The sequence below is a fragment of the Gymnodraco acuticeps genome, unplaced genomic scaffold (assembly GCF_902827175.1).
Source record: "Gymnodraco acuticeps unplaced genomic scaffold, fGymAcu1.1, whole genome shotgun sequence".
In the NCBI taxonomy this organism is placed as follows: Eukaryota; Metazoa; Chordata; class Actinopteri; order Perciformes; family Bathydraconidae; genus Gymnodraco; species Gymnodraco acuticeps.
Window position 1 is genome coordinate 168,695 of NW_022990276.1, and position 27,073 is coordinate 195,767.

General features: G+C 38.5%; 2 protein-coding genes across 6 annotated transcripts in view; both read left to right on the plus strand.

Annotated features, from left to right (window-relative positions):
- Positions 1–1,256: 1,256 nt before the first annotated feature.
- On the plus strand, positions 1,257–18,976 carry cd4-2.2 (CD4-2 molecule, tandem duplicate 2). Of its 4 annotated transcripts, XM_034221573.1 has the most exons (11): positions 1,351–1,376; positions 2,195–2,256; positions 2,357–2,393; positions 4,627–4,668; positions 5,952–6,116; positions 6,629–6,769; positions 11,219–11,446; positions 12,992–13,042; positions 14,381–14,547; positions 18,224–18,291; positions 18,522–18,976. In XM_034221573.1, the coding sequence occupies exons 2-11, from the start codon at positions 2,200–2,202 to the stop codon at positions 18,595–18,597; spliced, it is 1,032 nt and encodes a 343-aa protein (XP_034077464.1). In that variant the 5' UTR covers positions 1,351–1,376; positions 2,195–2,199; the 3' UTR covers positions 18,598–18,976. The 4 variants fall into 4 exon arrangements, with proteins under 4 accessions (XP_034077463.1, XP_034077465.1, XP_034077464.1 ...); XM_034221572.1 differs by having other exon boundaries at positions 1,257–2,256; XM_034221575.1 differs by lacking the exon at positions 2,195–2,256 and having other exon boundaries at positions 1,359–1,376.
- A 2,556-nt stretch (positions 18,977–21,532) lies between these two features.
- Positions 21,533–27,073, plus strand: part of cd4-1 (CD4-1 molecule) — a 33,566-nt gene continuing 28,025 nt past the window's right edge. For both annotated transcript variants that reach the window (XM_034221576.1, XM_034221577.1), the window contains exon 1: positions 21,533–21,620. The gene's annotated coding sequence lies outside the window, so the exon portion shown is untranslated. The remainder of the gene's footprint in view (positions 21,621–27,073) is intronic.

Here is a 27,073-nt window from a genome sequence, read left to right on the forward strand (position 1 = left end):
ATTCAATCAGGAGACACGGTTTTGATGTAAGAATACATATTTATTGCCAGGAATACACAAATGAATGTAATGGAGTTTTGGCGATTAGACCACGTTGTGCAGGAGTATCATTCGGGGGGGGGAGAACCGATCCGATGAAAACCCCCCCGGGGTCTAGACACTGGTGGTGGTGAATGGATAGTTGGCGTCGGTCGGAAGGGGAGGGGCTTAGCTTGACCCTGGTAGTGGTGAATGGATGGTTGGGGTCGGTCTGAAGGGAGGGGCTTAGCTTGACCCTGGTGGTGGTAAATGGATAGTTGGGGTCGGTCGGAAGGGGAGTGGCTTAGCTTGACCCTGGTGGTGGTGAATGGATAGTTGGGGTCGGTCGGAAGGGGAGTGGCTTAGCTTGACCCTGGTGGTGGTGAATGGATAGTTGGGGTCGGTCGGAAGGGGAGTGGCTTAGCTTGACCCTGGTGGTGGTGAATGGATAGTTGGGTTCGGTCTGAAGGGGAGTGGCTTAGCTTGACCCTGGTGGTGGTGAATGGGTAGTTGGGTCGGTCTGAAGGGGAGTGGCTTAGCTTGACCCTGGATTCAGAGGGACAGGAGGTGCAAAGTGGTGGAGGAGGGTTGCATAGAGTCACCTGAAATGACAGCTGTCAGAGGGGAGAGCAGATTTAAAAGTGTTAACAGAGCGCTATGATAGGCTTGTGAGAATAGAGCGAAGTGATTGGTTAAGCTGGGGAGTGACGGTCCCGATAACTTAACACAGAAATAGTAAATGGATTAGTAAAGACGGTCTTCCTGGATGAACTTGCGCTGAGCTTCATTAGAATGAAAATATTTATATAAACAGATTTTAATGTAAAAAATTGCAAATAAAGGTATTTATATGAAAATAAAAATGTATACAAATACAAATAAATAGTATACAATTAATTATATAAACGGAAGTTAAAAATGTGCAAAGAAGACAAAATAAATGCTTTTTGACAATGCATAGCCAAGGGGTGTTTCTCAATGTCGAGGACGCTTCCTTGGTAGCACATGTCCCCGCTCAGAGTCAGGTCTTTCAGAAGCGAGGCAAGAATTCTTCCTAGCCTCGGAAAACGAAGAAATGTGGAACAGGCTAAACAGGTGTGCGTCATATGCGAGGCCTCGCCTTAAATGGAGCGGGATTTCCGCCAAAGATTTGGGAAATTGGTCCGTGCGCAAAGCATTGTGGGATTTTAAGACCGCGGAGGATACACATGTGCAGCCTCGCTATGAAGGACGCCAGGCTCGGTAGAATTCCAAGTAACCTGGACATTGGAATGGAACAGTCCTTCGGCGGGACTCGATGAGTAGCATCCTTGAAATAGTGGCTCTGGAGGCTTCCTCGACATTGAGAAACACCCAAGGTTTCTATTTTCCCTTCCCTCATAAGTCTGTGTTTTTAAGTATGTGGTTGGTGTGAGGTGTTTTTTTTAGCTTGTAATGCTTCTGTTTAATACAGAAACTTATGTTTAGTGTCTGGTTCCCTTTTATCGGGTTTGTACCATCTCCATTTTATCTTATGACCACTTGTTTTTTCAAACCTTTTGGTAATAGACTGAATTGAATTGAACTTTTAAGTTTTTCAACCATGCATAACCAAGGTTTGTCATTTATCAATGGAAAGCATATCTACAAATGAGGCAATGGTTTGTACTGATTATATGTACAAAGAGAAAAAGAAAGAACAACGAAGAACACAAACAAACAATAACAAATGTAAAGGTTTTATTGTCATGTGACATAATGACACTGACCTTCAAAAAACTTACAAAAACTCACCTTCAAACTGGCTTTTAATGTGTGATTGTTGTTTTGATGTTTGATTTTAATGTGATTTTTACTATATTTAATTGTTGTCCTTTTCTTTTTTTACTACCTCTGTAAAGCGACGTTGAGCACCTGTAAAAGCGCTTACACAATAAAGGTTTTATTATAAGCACAAAGCTAGTGTAGAAATGGCAATGAAATTCTTCTGACCTGAGCTCCTCCAACAATGCAACATGTATAATAAAATACAAAATAAAAAGTAGTGCAAACAGTCTATATACATGTCAATGGAGTATGGGATATGTACAAGAACAGAATATGACATTAAATGTAAATTAAGACAAAATTGCAACATATAAATTGTGTATTCGTATTACCACCTTTGTTGTTGACTGTATCTGAAGAGTGTCTTTAGGCCTCATGAGAACGGGACTCGAGGTCTACTTTCTGAGAAGAGCCAGCCCACAGAGATCTGGGGTAGACGTTGGCCTAAAACTTTCCAAACTGCACATTTCTCTTCACTTCTCTTCCGCTCTCTACGGGTTTTTGCAACCTTGCGCTCTTGTGTTCGTTGCAGGGAAGCACAGGAGACGCGGCTCTGCTTCACATTCAAGGTAGGAACAAGAAATACAGTTTCATCGTGTAAAAATGTAACTCAATTGTATTAATGTTCTGAAACAGCTATACAGTTATGTATCGATGCTGCTATGTTGTATTACCATGTCCTAAATACTTGGGTATTCTACTCTTACACCTTTCTTAAATGTTATGTATTTGTACTGCTGTGTTTGTAATTTTCATTTTCTTAATGTTTTATGTGTACACTTATTTCATGTTTTTACATTTTCTTTTACATAATATCTTTTTTCAAATGCAACACAAAACAGCTCAGACATGACAAGTAAGGTACGTAGATAACAATAAGAAATAAAAACCACTGCACAATGTAGGGATCCCCAACCTCTACCATTCTCAATAACAAAATTAAATTAGATAGTAGTAATTATCAAAAAATAAATAGACAAATACAGATGACGGGGTTACAGGAAAACATAAAAACAGTCAAATCCAAAGTGCATAGGAGCGCTAGGCTGAAGGAGGAAAGCCTCGTAATATGGAAGATGACAGTGTTGGTCCGATTGATTGATTGATTGATTGAAAGCATCCACTGAAGAGAGAAGCATACAAGAGATGTATTCCTTAGGAGTGCACTCCATTACAAGGTCATGCCACCATTTCGTTGTTGGAGCAACCTCCTTGATCCAAAACATCAAAACATTGTTTCTAGCTGCAAAAGTCCATAAATGAAATAGCCTCTTGTGTTTGATATTTGTAATGTGGAAGACCAAGTAGAAGGCACATAGGGTTTTACTCTATTGGAACAATATTTCATGTTTTAAGTGTTCATTAATGTCCCCGCCAAATAAACAAATAATTACAAATATAAAAAGACGCCTTAATGTGGGCAAAACTCACCGTAATGATGGATTTTCATATATGTTTATTGACCATTTCATAGTTTGATAATGCCTTTCACGTGTATCTCTTGAATCGTGCATTTTTGTATTATTGTTAGAAATGATGAAGTGTATTAGACTAGATTAAAGAGAAAGAAAATGCGTGCACCTATGATGTAATCTAGTAGCGTGAATAACTAAGGAGAAATATATCGCTTTTTAGATGAGTTATTATGCAGGTGTCTAAATTATTTAATGACTTATTATCTTGGCGGATTGTAATTGCTGCGGCTATCTAAAATAACTTAAATAAAATGATATAATTTGTGACTTTAAAATGAGAATTGATCTGAGAATGTTGAGTTTTTTTGTCTTGCTTTGCTGGATTTATGAACCTTTTAAAACCATGAAACATTAAAGCAGGGCTGTCAAACTCAAATACACAGTGGGCCAAAATTAAAAAATGGGTACTAGTGGAGGGCCGGACTGGTTCAATGTTTATTACAAAACGTATTGAAATGAACTTATTGCACATATTAAACCTGGAACTAACTAAGCTTAAATTATTGCCTATAAAAACAACATTAAACATTAAATAATCAGTTGCATTCATTTCTTATGGCTCTATCTGCAGTGTCATTTCTTATGATCACATTTTTCCACAGACCAACAACAGCTTCAACAAAACTATTTCCCTCAAAGAACAAACCAAACATGCCCTGTTGCCGTGAGAAAGAAGTGCAGAAGGAAACATCCATTAAACTCAGTGTGCTGCTCTGTGAAGCTAGTTCAGATACTTGGCATCTCATCTTGGGTGCAGGTTCATCAATGTTTGGGCTAAGGCTCTGAGCTGAGGAGACCCTCAGGATGGAGTGAAGGTGTGCAATATACCGGCGGGCCAGATCTAATAGTAATTAGAAATGATACTGCGGGCCGAAATGAAATCCACCAAGGGCCGGATTTGGCCCCCGGGCCTCGAGTTTGACACATGAAACATTAAAGGATACAGCGTAAAAAAAAAAGAAGAAAGATTTATCAGGAGTTCTGTTCTCAGATATGTTTACAGCGAAGCACCTTTACATGCATTATTGAAAGCGTTAATTTAATGCAAACGAGCCCAACATATGCTGGAGTTTTCCCACTGACATTTGTTTCAGGTTTTTACTGCGCAAGAGAAAAGAAAGCGTTTTTAATTCAACAGAACGAGAGAGGAAGGAAGTCGAGAGCTCGCTCGGTGGTTAGGGATCTCGTGTTTTTCATCTCACACAGAAGCAGTGTGTGGTATCTCAAACCTGGAAATGTTCCACATCGTGAAGCACTGCATTAAATCTCTTCTCAAATACTTTTGTCTTGACTTTCATTTTCTTTTTTTGCAATTTTTACCCCTTAGGTTCAACACTCAGAATGAAGACGATCGTTTGCTTTGGGATCGGTGAGTGAAAATACTACTAAAAACTCTTTATAAATGATCCATTAAAATAAGGTAGCAAGTGAATACGTCATATCCTAAATACACCTAATTGTTGGGGACTTTTAAAGAAGTGTCTTTCTGAAATGTGTTATTTTCCCTTTGTTATATATCTCTGCTTATAATATATTTCAAACCAATGTTTCGACTCATACAAATAATGTTTTGGGACCATTTACTAGTTTTAAGTAGTATTTGGTTTGTGAGGTGTTTTTCAGTTTGTAATATAATACGTGAACTCAATCTTATTCTAGAACATTTTGTAATATATATTGTAATGACTTTGTGTTCAGTATCCGGGCCCCTGTTTCCGGGTTTGTGCCATCTCTCACATCTCCATTTTATCTTTTGTACTCGTGTTTTCAAACTTTTTGGTAAAAGACTGAATTTAATTGAAGGCAACGTATTTAAAATGTGCCTATTTATTTACAAGACACTTTTAATATATGTTTAAAAAATGTGTTTCACTTCCTTAACCTGATAAATGATCCACCATGCAGTCTCCAAAGCAAGGCAAGGCCAGTTTATTTATACAGCACCTTTCAACACAAGGCAATTCAAATGAAAGACATCAAGAGCCTTAAGAAACATATTATGAAATGACATTTAAAAACACATTTAAAAGCAAAGATAATAAAACATGAATACAAGTTACAGTGTTAAAAGCAGCGGCAAAAAGACAAGTCATCAGCCTGGATTTAAAAGTAGTCAGAGCGGACCTGCAGGTTTCTGGGAGTTTGGTCCAGATATTTGGAGCATCATAATAACTAAACGCTGCTTCTCCAAGTAGTAGATAATATAACAAACTACCCCCAGTTTTGTCTTATTACACACATGTGGTGGTGTGTGAGTGTTCATCAGCCTGAGTGTGTGTGAGTGTTCATCAGCCTGAGTGTGTGTGAGTGTACATCAGCCTGAGTGTGTGTGAGTGTTCATCAGCCTGAGTGTGTGAGTGTACATCAGCCTGAGTGTGTGAGTGTACATCAGCCTGAGTGTGTGTGAGTGTACATCAGCCTGAGTGTGTGTGAGTGTACATCAGACTGAGTGTGTGTCGCTCTCTCTGCAGTGCTGTGTGTGTGTGTGTACATCAGACTGAGTGTGTGTGTGTGTGTGTGTGTGAACATCAGACTGAGTGTGTGTGTGTGTGTGTGTGTGTGTGTGTGTGTGTGTGTGTGTGTGTGTGTGTGTGTGTGTGTGTGTGTGTGTGTGTGTGTGTACCTCAGACTGAGTGTGTGTTCTCTCTGCAGTGCTGTGTTCGCTCTGCGCTGCAGGTGAAGTGTTGGTCGGGAAGCTGGGTGAGAAGGTCATCCTGCAGTGCGGGATGACCTCCTTCAAGTCGTACGTGGAGTGGCATCACGGCACGGACATGATCTTTAACAAACCTAAGAAGACACCGCAATTCAAGCGCAAAGGTACAAACACACAGACTGTTTTAAAACATCCAAACAGTTGGTTAGACTTTATCTTCAGCCGGTGGGGAAATGTATTGTAGTACATGTACTCAAGTAGTGTATTTAAGTACAATTATGATGTACTTTAATGAAGTATTTTTGATGTTCTGCTACTTTATAATTCATGTTGCATTTATTTGATTTATAAAAATAAAAGATACAATAAAACTTTCCGTAAATTCACAAGCTACCCATAAATATTTAAAGTATTTAAAATGAGGTCTGCCTGAACCAGCAGTGACATTAAAGTGATGTGATGTTAACATTATTGCATTAATAATCCAAAACGTTTTGAAATAGATCATTCTGCACAGTGACACTTTTTGGTACTTTAAGTTTAATTCAATGATAATACTTTAGTACTTTTACTTCAGTAAGATTATCAATATAGTACTTAAGAATAATACTTTATTTGCCACTATATGTTGTTTTTTAAATGTTGTTGTTGCTGATTTAATGTATTTCCTGATCAGGCAACAATGCTATAGCGTTGAGATCGAAGGATTACAGGGAAACAAACTTGCAGATCTCAGGTTTGAAGGAAGAAGACGCCGGAAAGTTCACGTGCACAGTAGACGGGATTAGTCAAGAACACACGCTGCTCATGGTCTCAGGTGAGCAGGAAGACACAATGCTTTTGCAAATACTATTCGGCATTGCATATATGTAGGAGAGTTCGCCTCTACAACCACACATTTAAATCCTATATGAAAGAATCTCATTTAAACTACTTTCCTTTAATAAAAAGTTTAAATTAAAAAAAATTGTGTTAGAAGAGAGAAGTCAAAAATAAATAATGCACAATTTATTATTAAAGGGGCCATATCCTACTGATGTTCAGGTGTATATCAGTATGTAGTGTCTCTACTTTAAAGAGTCCTCTCCTGCTGATGTTCTGGTGTATATCAGTATGTAGTGTCTCTACTTTAAAGAGTCCTCTCCTGATGATGTTCAGGTGTATATCAGTATGTAGTGTCTCTACTTTAAAGAGTCCTCTCCTGCTGATGTTCAGGTGTATATCAGTATGTAGTGTCTCTACTTTAAAGAGTTCTCGCCTGCTGATGTTCAGGTGTATATCAGTATGTAGTGTCTCTACTTTAAAGAGTCCTCTCCTGATGATGTTCAGGTGTATATCAGTATGTAGTGTCTCTACTTTAAAGAGTCCTCTCCTGCTGATGTTCAGGTGTATATCAGTATGTAGTGTCTCTACTTTAAAGAGTTCTCGCCTGCTGATGTTCAGGTGTATATCAGTATGTAGTGTCTCTACTTTAAAGAGTCCTCTCCTGCTGATGTTCAGGTGTATATCAGTATGTAGTGTCTCTACTTTAAAGAGTCCTCTCCTGCTGATGTTCAGGTGTATATCAGTATGTAGTGTCTCTACTTTAAAGAGTTCTCGCCTGCTGATGTTCTGGTGTATATCAGTATGTAGTGTCTCTACTTTAAAGAGTCCTCTCCTGATGATGTTCAGGTGTATATCAGTATGTAGTGTCTCTACTTTAAAGAGTCCTCTCCTGATGATGTTCAGGTGTATATCAGTATGTAGTGTCTCTACTTTAAAGAGTTCTCGCCTGCTGATGTTCAGGTGTATATCAGTATGTAGTGTCTCTACTTTAAAGAGTTCTCTCCTGCTGATGTTCAGGTGTATATCAGTATGTAGTGTCTCTACTTTAAAGAGTCCTCTCCTGATGATGTTCAGGTGTATATCAGTATGTAGTGTCTCTACTTTAAAGAGTCCTCTCCTGATGATGTTCAGGTGTATATCAGTATGTAGTGTCTCTACTTTAAAGAGTTCTCGCCTGCTGATGTTCTGGTGTATATCAGTATGTAGTGTCTCTACTTTAAAGAGTTCTCGCCTGCTGATGTTCAGGTGTATATCAGTATGTAGTGTCTCTACTTTAAAGAGTCCTCTCCTGATGATGTTCTGGTGTATATCAGTATGTAGTGTCTCTACTTTAAAGAGTCCTCTCCTGCTGATGTTCAGGTGTATATCAGTATGTAGTGTCTCTACTTTAAAGAGTCCTCTCCTGCTGATGTTCAGGTGTATATCAGTATGTAGTGTCTCTACTTTAAAGAGTTCTCGCCTGCTGATGTTCAGGTGTATATCAGTATGTAGTGTCTCTACTTTAAAGAGTCCTCTCCTGCTGATGTTCAGGTGTATATCAGTATGTAGTGTCTCTACTTTAAAGAGTTCTCGCCTGCTGATGTTCAGGTGTATATCAGTATGTAGTGTCTCTACTTTAAAGAGTCCTCTCCTGATGATGTTCAGGTGTATATCAGTATGTAGTGTCTCTACTTTAAAGAGTCCTCTCCTGCTGATGTTCAGGTGTATATCAGTATGTAGTGTCTCTACTTTAAAGAGTTCTCGCCTGCTCATGTTCAGGTGTATATCAGTATGTAGTGTCTCTACTTTAAAGAGTCCTCTCCTGATGATGTTCAGGTGTATATCAGTATGTAGTGTCTCTACTTTAAAGAGTCCTCTCCTGCTGATGTTCAGGTGTATATCAGTGTGTAGTGTCTCTACTTTAAAGAGTCCTCTCCTGCTGATGTTCAGGTGTATATCAGTATGTAGTGTCTCTACTTTAAAGAGTCCTCTCCTGCTGATGTTCAGGTGTATATCAGTATGTAGTGTCTCTACTTTAAAGAGTCCTCTCCTGCTGATGTTCAGGTGTATATCAGTATGGAGTGTCTCTACTTTAAAGAGTCCTCTCCTGCTGATGTTCAGGTCTATATCAGTATGTAGTGTCTCTACTTTAAAGAGTCCTCTCCTGCTGATGTTCAGGTGTATATCAGAATGTAGTGTCTCTACTTTAAAGAGTCCTCTCCTGCTGATGTTCAGGTGTATATCAGTATGGAGTGTCTCTACTTTAAAGAGTCCTCTCCTGCTGATGTTCAGGTCTATATCAGTATGTAGTGTCTCTACTTTAAAGAGTCCTCTCCTGCTGATGTTCAGGTGTATATCAGAATGTAGTGTCTCTACTGGGACATGTCTCCATGCTTTAATGTTCAAAAGCTCTTTAATTTTCTCATACTGCCTGTGCTGCAGCACCTCTTTTCACCCTCTGTCTGAAACCAGAGATCAGTCTGCTCTGATTTGAGCCTTTCAGACCATTTACATGCACACAAACCTAAAGAACACACTGAGGAAAGGGAGTGTAACAATGTCGCAGAAGTGCATACACATATGAACCTAAAATATTATATGTCCTCTTTAAAATGACCTCTGCCTTTACCCCTTTTAAAATTGAAGTGGGGCACATTATTGCATTATTAATTAATATTCAATAACATAATAATGCGTAATGAATAGACTGCTTTAACTTATCCTCCATAGGTCACACATGTTTTCACAGCACATGTTTGCTTCACTGTCATGTCATAAGGGTTTGGGAAGCATGTGGGCTTTGGGTAATTGTATAAAAGGTGCTTGATAAATAAGGTTGGGTGAACTTTGGGATGTTAGCCTTTGCAGACCATTGACATGCACACAAACCTATAGAACACACTGGAGGAAAGGGAAGACCTCAAATAGCACAATGAGAAAAATAAAGCACTTTTTGAATATTAAAATAGTGTCAAAGTCAACTTTAATGTCAATCTTTCAGTTTGTGTGTACAGACAGAGATCGAAATGACGTTTCCAACAATCCCGAATACAATTATACAATATACAGATATGTATACAAATATGTATAAAATATGTATATCCTAACAGACATATTTACACATATGCACACATTAAGATAAAAAATACAACAATCAATATATAAAATAACAGTCACTTCAATATCAAGTGGCACAGAATACAACTATGAACCTAAACAATTAGCATAATATGTCCACTTTAAAATTACCTCTGCCTTTACCCCCTTTAAAATGTAAGTTATTTAAACATTATTGCATTAATAATTACAAGTTACACATTTTGATGTTGCTTTACTGATTTGATTTATTTCGAATGTGTAAAACAATAATACAAAAATGTAACATGATAATTATAATACAATACAAAATTAAGCAGTGTCAAATTCATATACAAAAATATTACTGATTATAAATTATGTAAAAACAAATAATCTACTTAATTACACATCCGAAAAGGGGTGGGATGAAGTTTACACTTATTCAATCCCACCCCTTCTCCCAAAAACAAAATTATTAACACATATATATATATATATACATACATACGTATATATATATATACATACATATGTATATATATACATACATACGTATATATATATACATACATATGTATATATATACATACATACGTATATATATATACATATGTATATGTATGTATATATATGTATATATATATACATATGTATGTATATATATACGTATATGTATGTATATGTATATGTATATATATATGTATGTATATATATACACATATGTATATATATGTATATATACGTATATACATATGTATATATACATACATATATATATACATATATATATATACATATACATACATATACATATACGTATATATATACATACATATGTATATATATATACATACATATACGTATATATACATACATATACATATGTATATATATATACATACATATATATATACATATATATACATACATATATATGTATATATACATACATATATATGTATATATACATATATATACATATGTGTATATATATACATACATATATGTGTATATATATACATACATATATATACATATGTATATATATACATATATATGTATACATGTATATATACATACATATTATATGTATGTATATATACATATATATACATATGTATATATATATGTATGTATATATATATACACATATGTATATATATATATGTATATATACATACATATATATACATATGTGTATATATATATTATATATATACACATATGTATATATATGTATGTATATATACATATATATATATATATTTTCACTGTCGTGTCATAAGGGTATGTGAAGCATGTGTGCCTGGTAATTGTATAAAAAGTTCTTGATAAATAAGGTTGAGTTAATGATGTCGTAATTCTCCCTGTATCTCTCCATCAGTCTCAGCCGACCCCCCCGGTGAGCTGCAGGTGGGAGAAAAGGCTTCGCTGCAGTGTGGGGTCAGAGGTCACGACTCGGCGGCGCAGCAGTGGACGAGTCCAAACGGACAAAAACACCCAGAAACCGTTCGTATTGAGTCTGTTGCCCCCTCTGACGCTGGGACCTGGGAGTGTGTGTTCTCTCATGAAGGGAAGGAGTACAAGGAGAGACTTGTCATCAAAGTTAAAGGTGGGTCACTGACAGAGATGGGAAAAGTACACACATCCTTTACTCAAGTAGAAGTACAGATACTCGTGTTTAAAAATACTCTGGTAAAAGTAGAAGTACTGACTAAACTTCTTTACTCAAGTAAAAGTAAAGAGGCTTTGAAATGTACTTCAGTAAAAAGTACCCATATCTAGCAGCTGCTTTAAAGAGTACCTGACCTCCCTTTATATTAATAGAACAATAATGTCATTGTTAGCTAATGAATGTTTTCATGCTGAACAACGGCAACATGACAACGTTTCCATTGGTCCCTCTTCTTTAGAGAAGACCAGGAAATGATGGATACACGGATCGTGTTCAAATCAATAGGCACGCAATGACTCTAAAGAATAATGATCACGCACCAAACACACATTCAGACTAAAGGAACCAGCTGTTTGGAAAATGAGAGAAGTAGAAAGTACAGGTATTTGAGTTCAACATGTAAGAAGTAGAAAGTACAGGTATTAGTGTTCAACATGTGAGAAGTAGAAAGTACAGGTATTTGAGTTCAACATGTAAGAAGTAGAAAGTACAGGTATTTGAGTTCAACATGTAAGAAGTAGAAAGTACAGGTATTTGGGTTCAACATGTAAGAAGTAGAAAGTTCAGGTATTTGTGTTCAACATGTAAGAAGTAGAAAGTACAGGTATTTGTGTTCAACATGTAAGAAGTAGAAAGTACAGGTATTTGTGTTCAACATGTAAGAAGTAGAAAGTACAGGTATTTGAGTTCAACATGTAAGAAGTAGAAAGTACAGGTATTTGTGTTCAACATGTAAGAAGTAGAAAGTACAGGTATTTGGGTTCAACATGTAAGAAGTAGAAAGTACAGGTATTTGGGTTCAACATGTAAGAAGTAGAAAGTACAGGTATTTGTGTTCAACATGTAAGAAGTAGAAAGTACAGGTATTTGTGTTCAACATGTAAGAAGTAGAAAGTACAGATATTTGAGTTCAACATGTAAGAAGTAGAAAGTACAGGTATTTGAGTTCAACATGTAAGAAGTAGAAAGTACAGGTATTTGAGTTCAACATGTAAGAAGTAGAAAGTACAGGTATTTGTGTTCAACATGTAAGAAGTAGAAAGTACAGGTATTTGTGTTCAACATGTAAGAAGTAGAAAGTACAGGTATTAGTGTTCAACATGTAAGAAGTAGAAAGTACAGGTATTTGTGTTCAACATGTAAGAAGTAGAAAGTACAGGTATTTGGGTTCAACATGTGAGAAGTAGAAAGTACAGATATTTGTGTTCAACATGTGAGAAGTAGAAAGTGCAGGTATTTGTGTTCAACATGTGAGAAGTAGAAAGTACAGATACTTGTGTTAAAAATTTAAGAAGTAAAAGTTAAAAGTCGTCAGAAAAAGAAGTAGTGGAGTAAAGTACTGAAACCAGAAACATGTACTTAAGAACAGTAACGAAGTATTTGTACTCCACTTCTTCCCACCTCTGGTCACTGGCTGTGTCACCTCTGTGTGGTTTTAACCAACCAAACACTGGGAGAAACGTGCTGTTTCTTTGCTTTCAGAGCCTGAAGCAGCTGCTTCTACCCAGAAACCTGAGTCAACTCCCATCCACGGTAAACTTTCTTGTCTAAAAGCACACACATTAACCAAAGTTGTTCTTCACGGCCTCGTTGACTGTGTTAGGAAGTCTCATTGAGTAATGTACTTTGGTTTTAGAGGACTAGTTAACCTGTTGAAAGTTAACGGTATTGATGGTTTCACTTCTTTGATATTAGGTGCATTCACATCGCAGTACTTTTCCCACAAAGGTTCATCAGAACTCTACTCTTCAGTTCTCATGAACTAAGTACAGATCGCGTTCACACCGGAATAAGTCCCTGGGGGAGGATTAGTCAAATGAAGCAGCTGCTTTGGGTTTACTGGCAGGCCGCAAACCACTTCACGCGTATACTGCCACCCGGAGTCCCCGGCCGAAAGTCCCCGGAGTTGGGGACTGGCTTCAGTAGAAGCTGCTGGGACTCCCAGCAGATTCTACTGAAGCCTTCCGAGTAAGTCGCCAGAACGCCGACACCTCCTCATCTCCACCGCTCCCATGTTTTATTTTGTGTTGCCATAAGTTAGTCTCTCTGCGTTTGTGCGCTGGGCTAATGCTAATGCTAATAATGCTAATGCGAGGATAATAAAATGGCGGCTTCACAAAACGTTTTTGCAGTTTTACGGGGCGTGGTTTGCAATCCGCCCAGCCAATCAGAAATAGGAACCTTTTTCTCCCACGAAAGTACCTGCTCTCTAGCAGGGACGGAGGTCCGTGTACGTTTTGTTAGTTTGATTTTTCGTTTGAACAAAAAGCCAAAAAACGAAAATACCAGCCTTTTTTCGTTTTTGATTTAAAACGGAAAAACCAAAGCCGTTTTCCCGTCTGTGTTGTCTGAATCAAAAGACGGATAACGAGAAAACCTAATAAAAAAAAGTCTGTACGTTTTGTTAGTTTGATTTAACGTTTGAACCAAAAAAACGAAAATACCAGCCTTTTTTCGTTTTAAATCAAAAACGAAAAAACGGGAAACCAAAGCCGTTTTCTGAATCAAAAAACGGATAACAAGAAGACCTAATTAAAAAAACGTTTTGGTTTTTGATAACAACTTCATTCAATTTTCGGAAAAGGGGGTAAAAAGGTTCTCATGAACTAATTTTAGTGTGAACGCGACAGTTGTGTTTGTTTGTTTTGAAAAAATTAGTGGGGATGAAGTATTATTTGGTACTATCATTTTACCCTCACTCATCCTGTTAAAAATACAATTATACAAAATAAATAAGTTTTTATAATGATATTATCATTTTATAATGACTAATAAAGAGCCAATATACTGCTAATATGCAAGTAAATTAACAACTAGTTGATGGTGAATACGTGTACCTTAATATAAAGTGTTACTCATTTCTATTACCAGGGTCTATTCCCCAATATCCACCCGGTGTTTCCCAGTCTCCCTCCGTCACCTCTCTCCTGCTGGGGCTCAGGTGGTGGGTGTGGGTCGCAGTGGGAGTGGGCTCCCTGGTTGTGTTTCTCCTGGTGGTCTTGGTCATTGTCTTGTGCAAGAGGATCAAAAGAAGGAAGGTGAGTGAACAGAATCATCCAGGGAATCCTCCGCAATAGAAACTGTGGTATTATTATGTTATCGTTTATTTGGTAGGGACAGTGCACATTAATGAACACTTAAAAGAATAAATGTGCCAAGCGTAAATATGCCGGATTTAGCTTTGAGCTACTTTCCATCCGCAGTCCCTCACATAAAACATTTAAGAAAATGACATTTACAAACATAGCAAATACAAATACATGAAATGCAAGAAAAGTGCAAGAGCAGAATACACAAGTATTTATGACATGGCCATAGAGTGCCACAGTGACGCATCCTAAAACCCGGAAGTAAGTTCCTTCCGGTTCCCTCGACAAAAACGCAATACAATTCCTCCATAAGATTTTGGAAAATAGCTGGAAATAAGGTCTGTGGTTGAAACACATTTAAGAGACGGATCACGTTTTGTTCAGTCGGATAATCTCCACATGTCTACCCAGGGCCGTCCCTTCCTACAGGCCGATCATGCAGACTGCGTGGGGCCTCACCTTGCGGAGGGGGCCTCACCTTGCGGAGGGGGCCTCAACTGAGCCGAAAATGCGGCGCACCTACTAGTGTGGCGCGGCACGGTTTTGTCGCTGCGAGACTCCACTAGCACCCCCCGCCCCCGTCGACGCTCGCGAAACAGAGGGCCTCATTATATAACTTTGCGTGGGGCCTCATGTTGGCCAACCCTAACCGGCGCTGTGTCTGCCCTACTTTTATCATTTTCTAATCGTAAATCTAGTCGCCAGAAGCTAAATGCTAACGTTATCCTATAAACGTACTACAGCTGAGTACAGCAGCACGACTTCAACGTCACGCCAACTTAAGATCCATATTCAAACATACAGATTCAAAATGGTACAAGTTGAAGCGTTTGTTTGAACAGTTTGCAGGAGGCAGGCACTTGCTTTCAAGCAGAACACGGGGGAAAAACAAACTTAGCGGGAGTGTTTACGTGTAATGACGTACAACGGCCTCGACAACTTCTGGTTGTAGAACAAAATGTGATCCGTCTCTTAAATGTGTCTCAACCACAGACATTATGTCCAGCTATTTTCCTAAATCCTCTGGAGAAATCCCATTGCTTTTTTGTCGAGGGAACAGGAAGTGGTAAAATGCTAACTCACTTCCGGGTTTTAGGACGCGTCACTCACCACTCAATACAATATAGCAGCATCGATACATCAAGTGCAAGAGAGGAGATACCCCTGTGTTAAAGTGCATTTAGCGGTGATCGCACGTCTGTTTGGTTCTCAACCATTCTTTGGGTTGACCTTTGAAGCTATTGAGAGTGGGACAATCCCGTATCTCAGTTGGGAGGCTATTCCACAAAGAGCTGCCTTTAATGGAGAGGACATTTTGTCCGAAAGTGGTCCGTCTGCGGTGGACTTCACAGTCTTTTTAAAGGTGTTTCAATTGTAACCTTTAAGAAATACACTCCTGAATTCTTGATGAAATTGTGTTTTGAGGTTTAGGATAAAGTGTTTTTTAATACGGATAGATAAGTATGTCACGGGGGTGATCTCTGGGCTCATAGATCTCGGCCTCCGTTACGGGTTGTTTAGTTTTTTGTTCTTGAAAAGTGTTCCCCTTTCCCCATGTCTGTCGTTGATTGTGTGCACCTGGTGCCCTGTGTTGTCTCCTCCCCCCTCACCTGTGTCCTGTTGGGTTGGGCATTTAGGCTCTGGGGTTTTGCTGTTAGAGAGGCAGGTGGTAGGCTTGTTTGAGACAAGCGAGACCTGCGCAGTTGCGATCAACGTCTTGCTAGTGCGTTGCATGATGGTTAGTCATTTTGTCCGACTTGCTCTGGAGGCTCGCCTACATGAGACGTTGAAATCTCGCGGGACAAAGACGCCCGCAGCCTTGAGAACGAGGCACGGCGCGGCGGCGCAGTTCCTCTCCACGGGCTGCGGAAGCGAAATGCTTGATGGGAAACGACTCGCTGGTATCTCGAGCTGAGCGCTCATTGGTGGTTTTTACCACGTGCTGCTGATGAAACTCTCCAATTGGCTCGGCAAAAGTTTGTTGTTTTGTGTCAGTTTTACGTCACCACATCCATTCCCATTTTTCATCATTGTTCCACAATGTTTATCATCATGAAATTAATATCCATATATTTTATACTATACTTGCACTGCTTACCGTTTTCATACTTTATATATCTTAGCATATTCATACACACTGTTCATACTGCTCTCAGGCTGCTGTGTATATCTAGTGTATTCATACCCCTCACTGTTTATTCATCATTCAATTCATTCTATATTTTATTCTGTCTATTGTGTACATTACTTTTCACTTCACTGCTTGTTGCACTCCTGGTTAGAAGCTAAACTGCATTTCGTTGTCTCAGTACCTGTAATATGTGCAATAACAATAAAGTTGAATCTAATCTTGAGCAGGAACAAATGTATTTACTTAGTACATATCTGACATATCCGATTAAACACGTGTGCATTCTTTATAAATGCAAACCAAGTCAAACCGACTCCGGAGGTGGCGGTATGCACCTTCAAGTTGTTTGCAATCCGCCAAAAAACCGAGAGAAGAAGAAGACGAAGCCGACTCCGAGCTTTTCGACTTCAGGCCAGCTTTTTGAGACCTCTCCCGGCTGCGATCGGCTATTCTCGCCTACTTTCGAGGCGAGCCGCAACGCGTCTCAAACAAGCCTAGTGTGTGTGAGATCCTGGTGGCTGCAGGCTGTGCCCACGTGAACAACAGCAGCAGGATTGAGGCTGTGTGTATTGTGTTCATGCTGTAATAAATGCCCACACCGGGTTATATTTGGGACGTGCTGCCTCTGCCTCCTTGCTTGGTCTGGGCCGCTCAATTGTCAGCTTCACAAAGTAACCTGGGGTTATAGGTCACCCTCTTCCTGAAACCCCCCTCACTGTATGTCTTTGTGTTTTAGTGTTTTACAGCCTGGTCCAGAGGGGGTTTTATGACATGCATCTGGTTTATAGTCACTCTCTTAAAACAACCACTCACTTATTATTAGAAGGAGCCATGTTTACAAGCATTACAGATCTTTAAGAGCACTTTATTTTAAGGTACACATATTCACCATCAACTAGTTGTTAATTAACATGCATATTAGCAGTTTATTGGCTCTTTATTAGTCATTATAAAACACATATTAATGCCTTATTCTACATGACCATATTCTACAAGTACTAGGCCATTAGTTGAGAGTTTTTCCTCAATAACCCTCTATTAAGTGCTTATTTATTGTAAGTAAGGACATTGTTGTACATGAGTTTGGGTCTTAATATGAGCCTAATAAGGCACTCTCTCATAACACCTAACAAATATGGTCTATTCTTATTCTTACAAGACATGAAACTACAAGTGTTAATTGTGTCAAAATAACTCAAAATGTGGTATTTCTATCTCAGAATATGTTCCCTATTTTAAAGTGAAGTCTTGTTCAAAACCAATAATCTAGTAGTTTGACTCTAATATGTTAACTAGTTGATGGTGAATATGTGTTCCTTAATCTAAAGTGTACAAATATTGTGCATGTATTGCCTTACTCGTCGCTCTCTAGACACAATAAGTCCTCAGGTGCGTCTTTGTAGATTGAAATCATTCGGTGGGATGAAGGCGGATGTATTACAGAGACAAACAACATCAATTAAAATGTGATTTTCCTTTTTTTCCCCGCTGCAGAGAAGATATCTAAAGATGAAAATGGGCCGCCTGCCACTGCAGCCCAAGCAGTACTGCCAGTGTGAGCGGTAAATGTTCCTAACTTCTATCTACAGTCAAAAATACTTTATCGCCCCCCCCCCCCCTCTCTCTCCAGTAATCTCTGTTCCCTCTGCAGATTCTTTCTAATAGACTCTATTCACTTTACATTAATGACTGTTTGACCTTCCTTTTCTCTGTGCCTTTCTCACCAAGATTCTCACCATTATTGTGTCGTAATTAGTGTGCAAACTTCTCCTCTTTCCTCTCTTTATCGCAGGCCAGCAGCTGCAGAAAAACCGCGGCAAGGACGTCGGAGAGAGAAGCCGAAAGCCCCCCTCCCGCAGCTAATGTAGAGACATGAAAGACAGATTGGCGAGGAAGAAGCGAGAGCAAGGGGAAGAAGAGAGCGTCAAAGTGTGAATACGGCATGAATGTAAATGGGCTTTTGAATGCTCGAGATGAAAATAAAAATGTAATGATATGGCCACTCACTTTGAGCCTTCTTCACCAAATATAACCAGTGAAGTGAATGCAAATGACTCCTCCACCGCAGGGGGAACAGCAGCTTGTTTTGGACTCTTAAACAGCACATTCACGTGTTGAATAATGTGCTTGAAAGCACTTTTTATTGTAAAAGTCATGCAGCTTTCTTGTGTTTCTGTGTATTTGATTAATCCTGTTTGTCTTTGCTTCTGTAGTTTGTAAATAAAAAGATTAGATGTCAAGGTTCAAGGCTTTTATTGTCATGTGTGCATAGCTACAGTGTAGTTGTGACAATGAAAATCTTAGGTCACAGGCTCCTCCAACAGTGCAACACAATACAACTGATAATAGTGCAAGTAAATACAATGAAATAGAATATAATAGAAATTGTGCAGTATAGTCTATATACAAGTAATTGAATATTGATATTTCAGTCTGACAACTCACGTGTTTCTTAATGTTTATTAGAAGCAGCATATAGTTTGAGTTTGACGTCAAGGCTCGGGCCTCATCACTCCACAGATTTACAAAGAACATGAGTGATGATCAGATAACTATCACCCGAGCCTACAGGTGGAAGCTGGGGTGGGAGCTGGGGTGGAGCTGGGGTGGTGGGGGGGCAGGCGAGCAACAGGAAACACAGGAGCAGGAACGTAGCAATAGCAAGTGAACACAGCAGTGGCAGCATAGCGAGGCAGAGGCAGGAAGACCTGGCAGCTTAAATAGAGGGACGAGGTGCGTCACGTGTTAATGTATCATTGGTGCTCGAGTTGACTGCCTGAACTAGCTCGCAGGCTTCGCCCCATTTATAAGTGGCAAACAGATTAATGTTATGGATGTTCTTTCAAAAGTTCAGGTGTTTAACAATCTTAATTCAAGTGTAGGAGGATTTCTATTATCAATGAGATAAAATCACAAAGCGGTGAATGTGCATGTTGTCCCGTGAATCCCATTTAAAACAATGTGAGTAATGCAGACTCTGCCAGTAACAACACAACCTACTGTAAAAGGCTTTAAAGTAAAACAAATGTCAGGGTTATACCGTCTTCAACATAACATCAAACATTATCTTAACTTATTTAATCTCTTTTAATATGCTTTACAGTATGTTTGCATTGCTTGGGAAGCTCTGAATTCCCCACAACTGGTGCAGTAAATGCAGCTGTCGACACCAAGTAGTGTAACGTAGCAAACACCTGTCTCACCACCAACGACATACATACTGTAGGCTATATGTATATATTGGTATATAATCAGGAGTAAAAACAATAGATTGTTAGGGAACTCTGCATTTTGTAACACAAACCTACATTTTCCTTTCTCCATCTACATCAATAGTTTAGGTGAAAATGTCGAAGGAGCAACCTTACATTTTTATGCGGATGATACCGTGATGTACTGTGCAGGTCCCTCCATTAACGAGGCTGGTGTTAAATTACAGGCTGTTTTTAACATTATTCAGACTCAGCTCTCTGAACTAAAGCTTCTTTTAAATGTGGATAAAACCAAGGTAATGCTCTTTTCTAAAGCTAAAAAGACACCAGAGCCTGTTTTAGATATTGTAACTATACGCAAGGAATAAAACTTGAAGTGGTTACCTGTTACAAATACCTTGGTATCTGGCTTGATGATTGTCTCACTTTTAAACTTCATGTAAATAACCTGCTTAAAAAGCTGAGGGTTAGGCTAGGTTTCTTCTACAGGAACAAGTCCTGTTTCTCGCTTGAGGCCAGGAAAAGGCTCTTCACTGTGACCTTTTTACCTGTGCTGGACTATGGTGATTTGATGTATATGAATGCACCTGCCAATTGCCTGGTCAAGTTAGATGCTGCGTATCACAGTGCACTGAGATTTGTGACAAACTGTAAAGCATTAACCCATCACTGTACCCTGTATGCAAGGGCTGGTTTGCTTTCACTAACTGTACGGAGGCTCAGTCACTGGTACATTTTTATATACAAAGCCATGTTAGGGAAACTTCCATCTTATATCTGCTCCCTGATCTCACGGTGAATTGTAAGTGGCTACTGCCTGAGATCGAATGCTGTGGTTTTATTAAATGTGCCAACTGCTAGGACTGTCTTAGGGAAGACAGCTTTTAGATGCGCAGCTCCTCTGTCTTGTAATAGTCTGCAACTGAAATGGAAACTGAGCAATCTGGTGCCACTAAATGTTTTTAAAGCTCGGTTGGATGCTACTCAATCGGAAGCTGTTGGTACCTGTTCATGTGGATAGTTATTGTAAATTGTAAATCCCTGTAATGATGCTGTAAAAGGTACTTTTGTTGTTCTGTTTATGTTTTTATGTTTCATGTGGAACCTACCTGAGCAGGTCTCCCTTGAAAAAGAGATCAATGATCTCAATGGGATTCACCTGGATAAATAAAGGTTTGAAATTAAATGAAACATAATACATATTGTATATATATTTGTCTTTATAGTGTGTGCAACAAGGTAAGGAGTCATTGTCTTTACTGTAGATTCCTGATTTAAGAAAATTGTCCAATAAAGCATATTGACTTTATGTGTGTGTGTGCGTGAATAAAATGCCAACGAAAAAAAATCGACAGTCTGTTGGAGGAGCAATGGAGAGGGCATCTGGTGTGTGTGTGTGTGTGTGTGTGTGTGTGTGTGTGTGTGTGTGTGAGAGAGAGAGATAGAGAGAGTAAACTAATCTTGTAATGTAAATGTAATCCATTTTGTACATTACAAAAAAGGATGGGATCATAGTGGTGTCTGACTTCCTGTGTGTGCGCGTGCGTATGTGTGCGTGCGTGTGTGTGTGTGCGCATGTGTGTGTATGTGTGTGTGAGAGAGACGGGGAGAGAAAAAGCCACCTGCAGTGAGTACAAAATGTCAGAGCTGAACTCATCGCTGCAGTGAGAACATCACATGTGAGTACTCCTAGACAAACAACTACTAAACTACTATAACCTCTAACTTGTTAAGAAGCTGAATTGAGGGACATTTTTTAAAAGAAGGGAGACGCATTAATCAGGATATGAAAATGTCTGTCTGTCTTCGAGGGTCATAATAATTTCTACGAATACTGATAAAAGCAGTTTTAGACAGCGGAGGAATATAAAAATATCACTGAGGAAAGAGATGGAGCACTCAAACCTGGACTGTTTTGGGCTTTCATTTGAAAACTCTTCGTCTCATTATCCACACACTGCTTGTTTTGTCTTGGCCTTGGTTTGCTTTCATCTGTCTTGTTTGTATTTTCGCCGCAAATAATGTCAAATAATGCCAAAAATACGACGAGCCAGAATATCTCCCATGCTCTGGAAGAAAGCCCGGGGATGTTTGTTTGATAGAAACACAGATGGGATGGACTTCGTCAAACAATGCAGGATGAGAAGTCATTTCAATGTATCAGCGTTGATGTACGGACTTCACCTTTATGGAGGTTTTACTGTATTCTTTGTGTTTTGCAACCACCCTGAGAAGGATTTCAAAATCTTAAATCATTCCTGCCAAAAATAGAAGTCTCTGTGACTCAGTTTTTTGAAGTATGAAGATGTTAACTTGTGCAATACCTGCAGCAACTTGTCATTTGGCAATCAATGGGCTGCTAGATAAGCAAGTGGAACACAAACGTATTCTAATGGAAGAAGTTTCTGGAAATATGATAAGTATTAAACCAAAGATTGTGAAACTTCTGGTTCCTGTTAGCTGTCAGGGTCTGTTGGCGCTAAGCGGTGCAGATTAGTGGCCTGCTATTACAAATCTGTCATTTAAAGAATACGGAAACATTGGGAACAACAATATTATCACCATTAGAGTAATTATATTTGTTGTAATTTATGTATTCTGATCATGAAAAACATTCAAACGTCCTGAAAGAGAAAACCATACGATAGCTTGTTTTGTTTATTTTAGTTAAGGCCTTAATAGTGTCTATTAATGAAAGAATAACAGTTTACTTTACCATAAACACAACACGCGCATGTCGCAGTCCACATACCTAATGTGGTATACAGTAAAGCGTATATGAACATAAATTAACTCGAATCAATCAATCAAATTGTCAAAATACGAATCAGCCGTGGCAGCTTAACGCAGGAGTTACATAGCTAGTATTACAAAAACAAAATGTCTGTTTTTATTAAGTCTAATGAAACATTTAGAGTCCATGTTTGGTTGGTGTTTTGCTTAATTGTGTCATGTCAAGTTTGTCAACTAATCGTGATTAAAAGTAATTTGTTAATTAGCAATATGGGATTTTAAGAAACAACTTTGCGCACTGATAATGTTAATCAGTCCCAAATGTTTCGAGCGACCTGAAAGCCTAAGAACAGTTGGTGCCAACAGTCTGGATATTATTCACATGTGACCCTAAATAAGGAAATGTTAAACATTATAATACAGAGCCGTTAATTATTCCTCAACAAAATGTCTGGTTACATAATTGAGGTAAATATTAAACGGTTATACGTCGACGCGCGGTTCAAGACACACGGTCAGTTGAACTTGTGCTGATAAACTCACTCGCTCCCGTTTTGCACATTTTAACGTTATGTATGTTCCTTTGTGCAACTAAAGATTGGACCTTAACCATGTGCGTTTAACTTCTATTCCTACGCTGACATGTTTCTTGTAAATCAACCGTGAAGTCTTAGTAGAAGGAAAGACATATTTTAGTTGTGTTTCTCTTTGTTCCTGCACATTTTATTGGAATTGTAAAATGAAAATGAGCTTTAATTCGTGTTCAAATTAACTCTTTCCTGACACTTATAGTTGTGGTAGGCTAACGATTACAGTCTGTGACCAACAAATACTAGCAGACACTTCTTCCCTTCAGTCCTGTACTGAAGCCATCGGTATAATCGTACTCGTTCTGTCAATAACTATTACCACGTCTAGTCATAAAACATAAAAACTTTGTATTACAGACGTTGAAATGTAGCAGACACAGTTTGCCTGACAACATCTCCGAACACTGAGGAGGCTTAATATCTGTGTTGTATTTGAACCCCAGTGAGCTGGAGCCATAATGACCGACTTCTCCTGATAGACTAAGAAATAAGAAGTCCCGTACTTCTCTCACTGTCAACACTCAATGACTCAATGTGTGTTTTCTGCCTCTTCTGGAGGCGACTACCAAGCTGTGTTTCCCTCACTCTGTTATATATATATATATATATATATATATAGATAGATAGATAGATCCTCTGTGTCTCTGGGGGAGTTTTCTTATGAGACAACAGGATTCCCTTTTCATGGCTATTACTCAGTTTTCAATCATCCAAAGTGAAACTGAAATATCTGAATATATCAGTGAGTGTCCCCCCCCTGTATTCAGAGGTGGGAGAAGTACTCCGATATTGTACTGGAGTAAAAGTAGAAGTACTCAGACCTTTTACTTGAGTAAAAGTAGAAGTACTCAGATCTTGTACTGGAGTAAAAGTAGAAGTACTCAGATCTTGTACTTACAGTAAGTAAAAGTAGAAGTACCAGAGTGTAGGAATACTCGGTGACAAGTCCTGCAATCAAAATGTTACTCAAGTAAAAGTACAAAAGTATCAGCTTCAAGATATACTTAAAGTACTTCCCACCGCTGCTTGTATTTCACCGATCCAGCACCTGAGTAAATAATGACGTACAGTAAATAAAGTTTGCTTAAAGTGAATATTAACACAAGTTTAACAAAGCAAACACCTGATTTTAATGCATTTGCTGCCAAAGAGTAACTTTAATGTTAACCTGCTAAAGAACACGTTCCCATGAGTAGAGTAAAGAACATTGAGCCATGAAATGTAACATAATGGTTAGCAGTTGTGTTTTTTGGGCAAATATCCCCTACTATAGTGTATATAAGTCTCTAATGAGTGACATATATCATTAGCTGAGGTGGTGCTGATTTTTGAGATGTGTAAACTTGGTTATACTGAAAATAAATGACAAAGGCAAAACACACACATATACAAACACGGAAATGTCCCATGTGGGTCTCAGAAGCTGCTCGTTGTGTGCAGCTGCGTATGTCCGATACTCTTTAAGCGATAAGATGGAATACACTGCAACCACTCAGAGATGAAGGCGGGTAAAGTGACCCAAAACATCTTGAAATGTCTCTTAACTTCCTAAACCAGGGACAAAAAGTGCCCAGACGATTTGGAGAACAATACAAAAAGTATACCAACATTTTCCAAAACTCAACATAAAACCTTCATTTCATAATTCTTTCATTTCTATCTCTGACACGTACTCACACGAACTAAACATAGTGACTCCTGGAGCTGAAACATAGTGACTCCTGGAGCTGCACTGAATTGAGCTTTTGAATCCTAAATCTACAGCACGTGTTTTCCTTCTCCTCACCCAAAGAGCACTAGTGGAGTTTAATTTAATTTAATTCATGCTCAGAATGTTTGTTGGTCTACATTTTGTGGATGAAATAAAACATAATTACTATTCTTTTTAAAAGTGCCTCCAAATCGTTGTAACGGCAACATGTTTTAGACGGTTAAAGCTAAATATTCCTGCCAATGTTTTAATTGTACTGCGATTTGTTTCTCACACGTGCACCCATACTGTGCGTCTAATGCTGGCTCACAATGAATAATTTAATTTTCTAATCAATGTCAGACTCCTGGATTTATGTAATGCAGCAGTTTTTAAGCAGCAGATGTGAAATTAATTTGCAAACAAACGTTGAGGCTGCTGAGAGACAGATTACCCTTGTAGATTTGATACTTTTTGTAGTATAAGTAAGTGTATTCGCTCAGATTTATACATACATTACATGTCACTTGTTAGACGCTTTTATCCAAAGCGACTTACATACTCAATACTGTGGGCAATCCCCACAGGAGCAATTCGGGGTGAAGTGTCTCAGGGACACAAGGACATGCTGACTGCAGAGGGGTTTGAACCTGTGCTCCCCTGATCCGAACACCAACGCACAACCCACTGCCTCCCTATTACTGTAAACAAATCCATTTAGGGAGTATTTTTTGCCTTTTTTTGATTGAAGACAATTTAGATGTGCAAGCATTGGTCGAAGAAGTATTCAGATCCTTTAGTACAAGTACTAATACTACGCTTTGAAAATAAAAGCCATGCAGATGTTATCAGCTAAATGAACTTGAAGTCAGCCTGTTAGTGTTTTATAATGTCTGATTTATTTGGACTATTTTTGATTGATTGTGTTTTTCCGCCGATCCCAGAGGCATCGTTTATTTAGCTTAAGAAGTGAATAATTGTCCAGAAAGACGCTCTTAATCCTCTAGTTTATCTCAAACATTCAGAATCTTGTTTGTTTTACGGAAAAATAAGTACAGTAATCTAACAATTACCTCTAAACAAGCTCTAAGATATTTGCCTCTGAGATGAAGAGTATACGGGGGAGAAATACAAAACAAAAACACCACAAAAGTACGTCAAATGTGTTCTTAAATACTGAGTAATTATACTTGATTACACACCACCACTGTCATGAAATGCCATCTTAACTATAAGCGCCCAAGATAATGCAATATGTCAAAACGTGTTCATTTCAGAGGTTTTATTTAACCTTTAGTCTCATTGACATTAAACATCTCTGGCCAAGCCGCAGTGTTACAGACAAACAAGGACGTATGTCACAATCTGTTACGGTGTGTGCAGGAAGCAGGATCCAAATGCAGATTCAAGTGACAAATATAACTCCTTTATTTCAAGGCTAAACGATTGAACAAAGACTGAACAGAACACTCACCGAGGAACAAGTCATTACACAAGACGAACCGACAAAGACCGACAGAAAAACCAGAACTTAAATACACACAAGACTAATCATCCAAACAAGACACAGGTGAGGAGGGAGGAGAAAACACAGGGACACCAGGTGCACACAATCGGGTAAATTAGACACACCAGGGAAGCTAACGACAGGGAACCACAGACAGATTTAAACAAGACACAACGCAGACAGATCGTGACACAATCAGAAACACTAAAAAGCATCTACAGACGGAGCTGCTGCTTCTCTGTCGTTATTTACTTCTACTTTTGTAATGATCAACTGCACTGACAAACACATGTACAATAACTTATTTATTTGTTTTACTGCCTTGACCGTATTGTCCTTGTTTTTGTATTTGTATGGCAATGTTACATTGTTTTATAAGCTGTTCTATGTATCATAGGTCCAATTCTTAGTCACTTTATATAGTATATATTAAATGTTGTTAGCTTGTATTGTCAAATGACACTTATACTGTCTGTTATGTGCACCTTTGGGAATACTTGGAATTTGGCTGTACTATGTGTAGTGACAATAAAGGAATCTAATATAATCTAATCTAATTAATAAGGAATTTGAATCTGTTCAGAGAGAGCAGCACCCTGAGTTCATATCGCT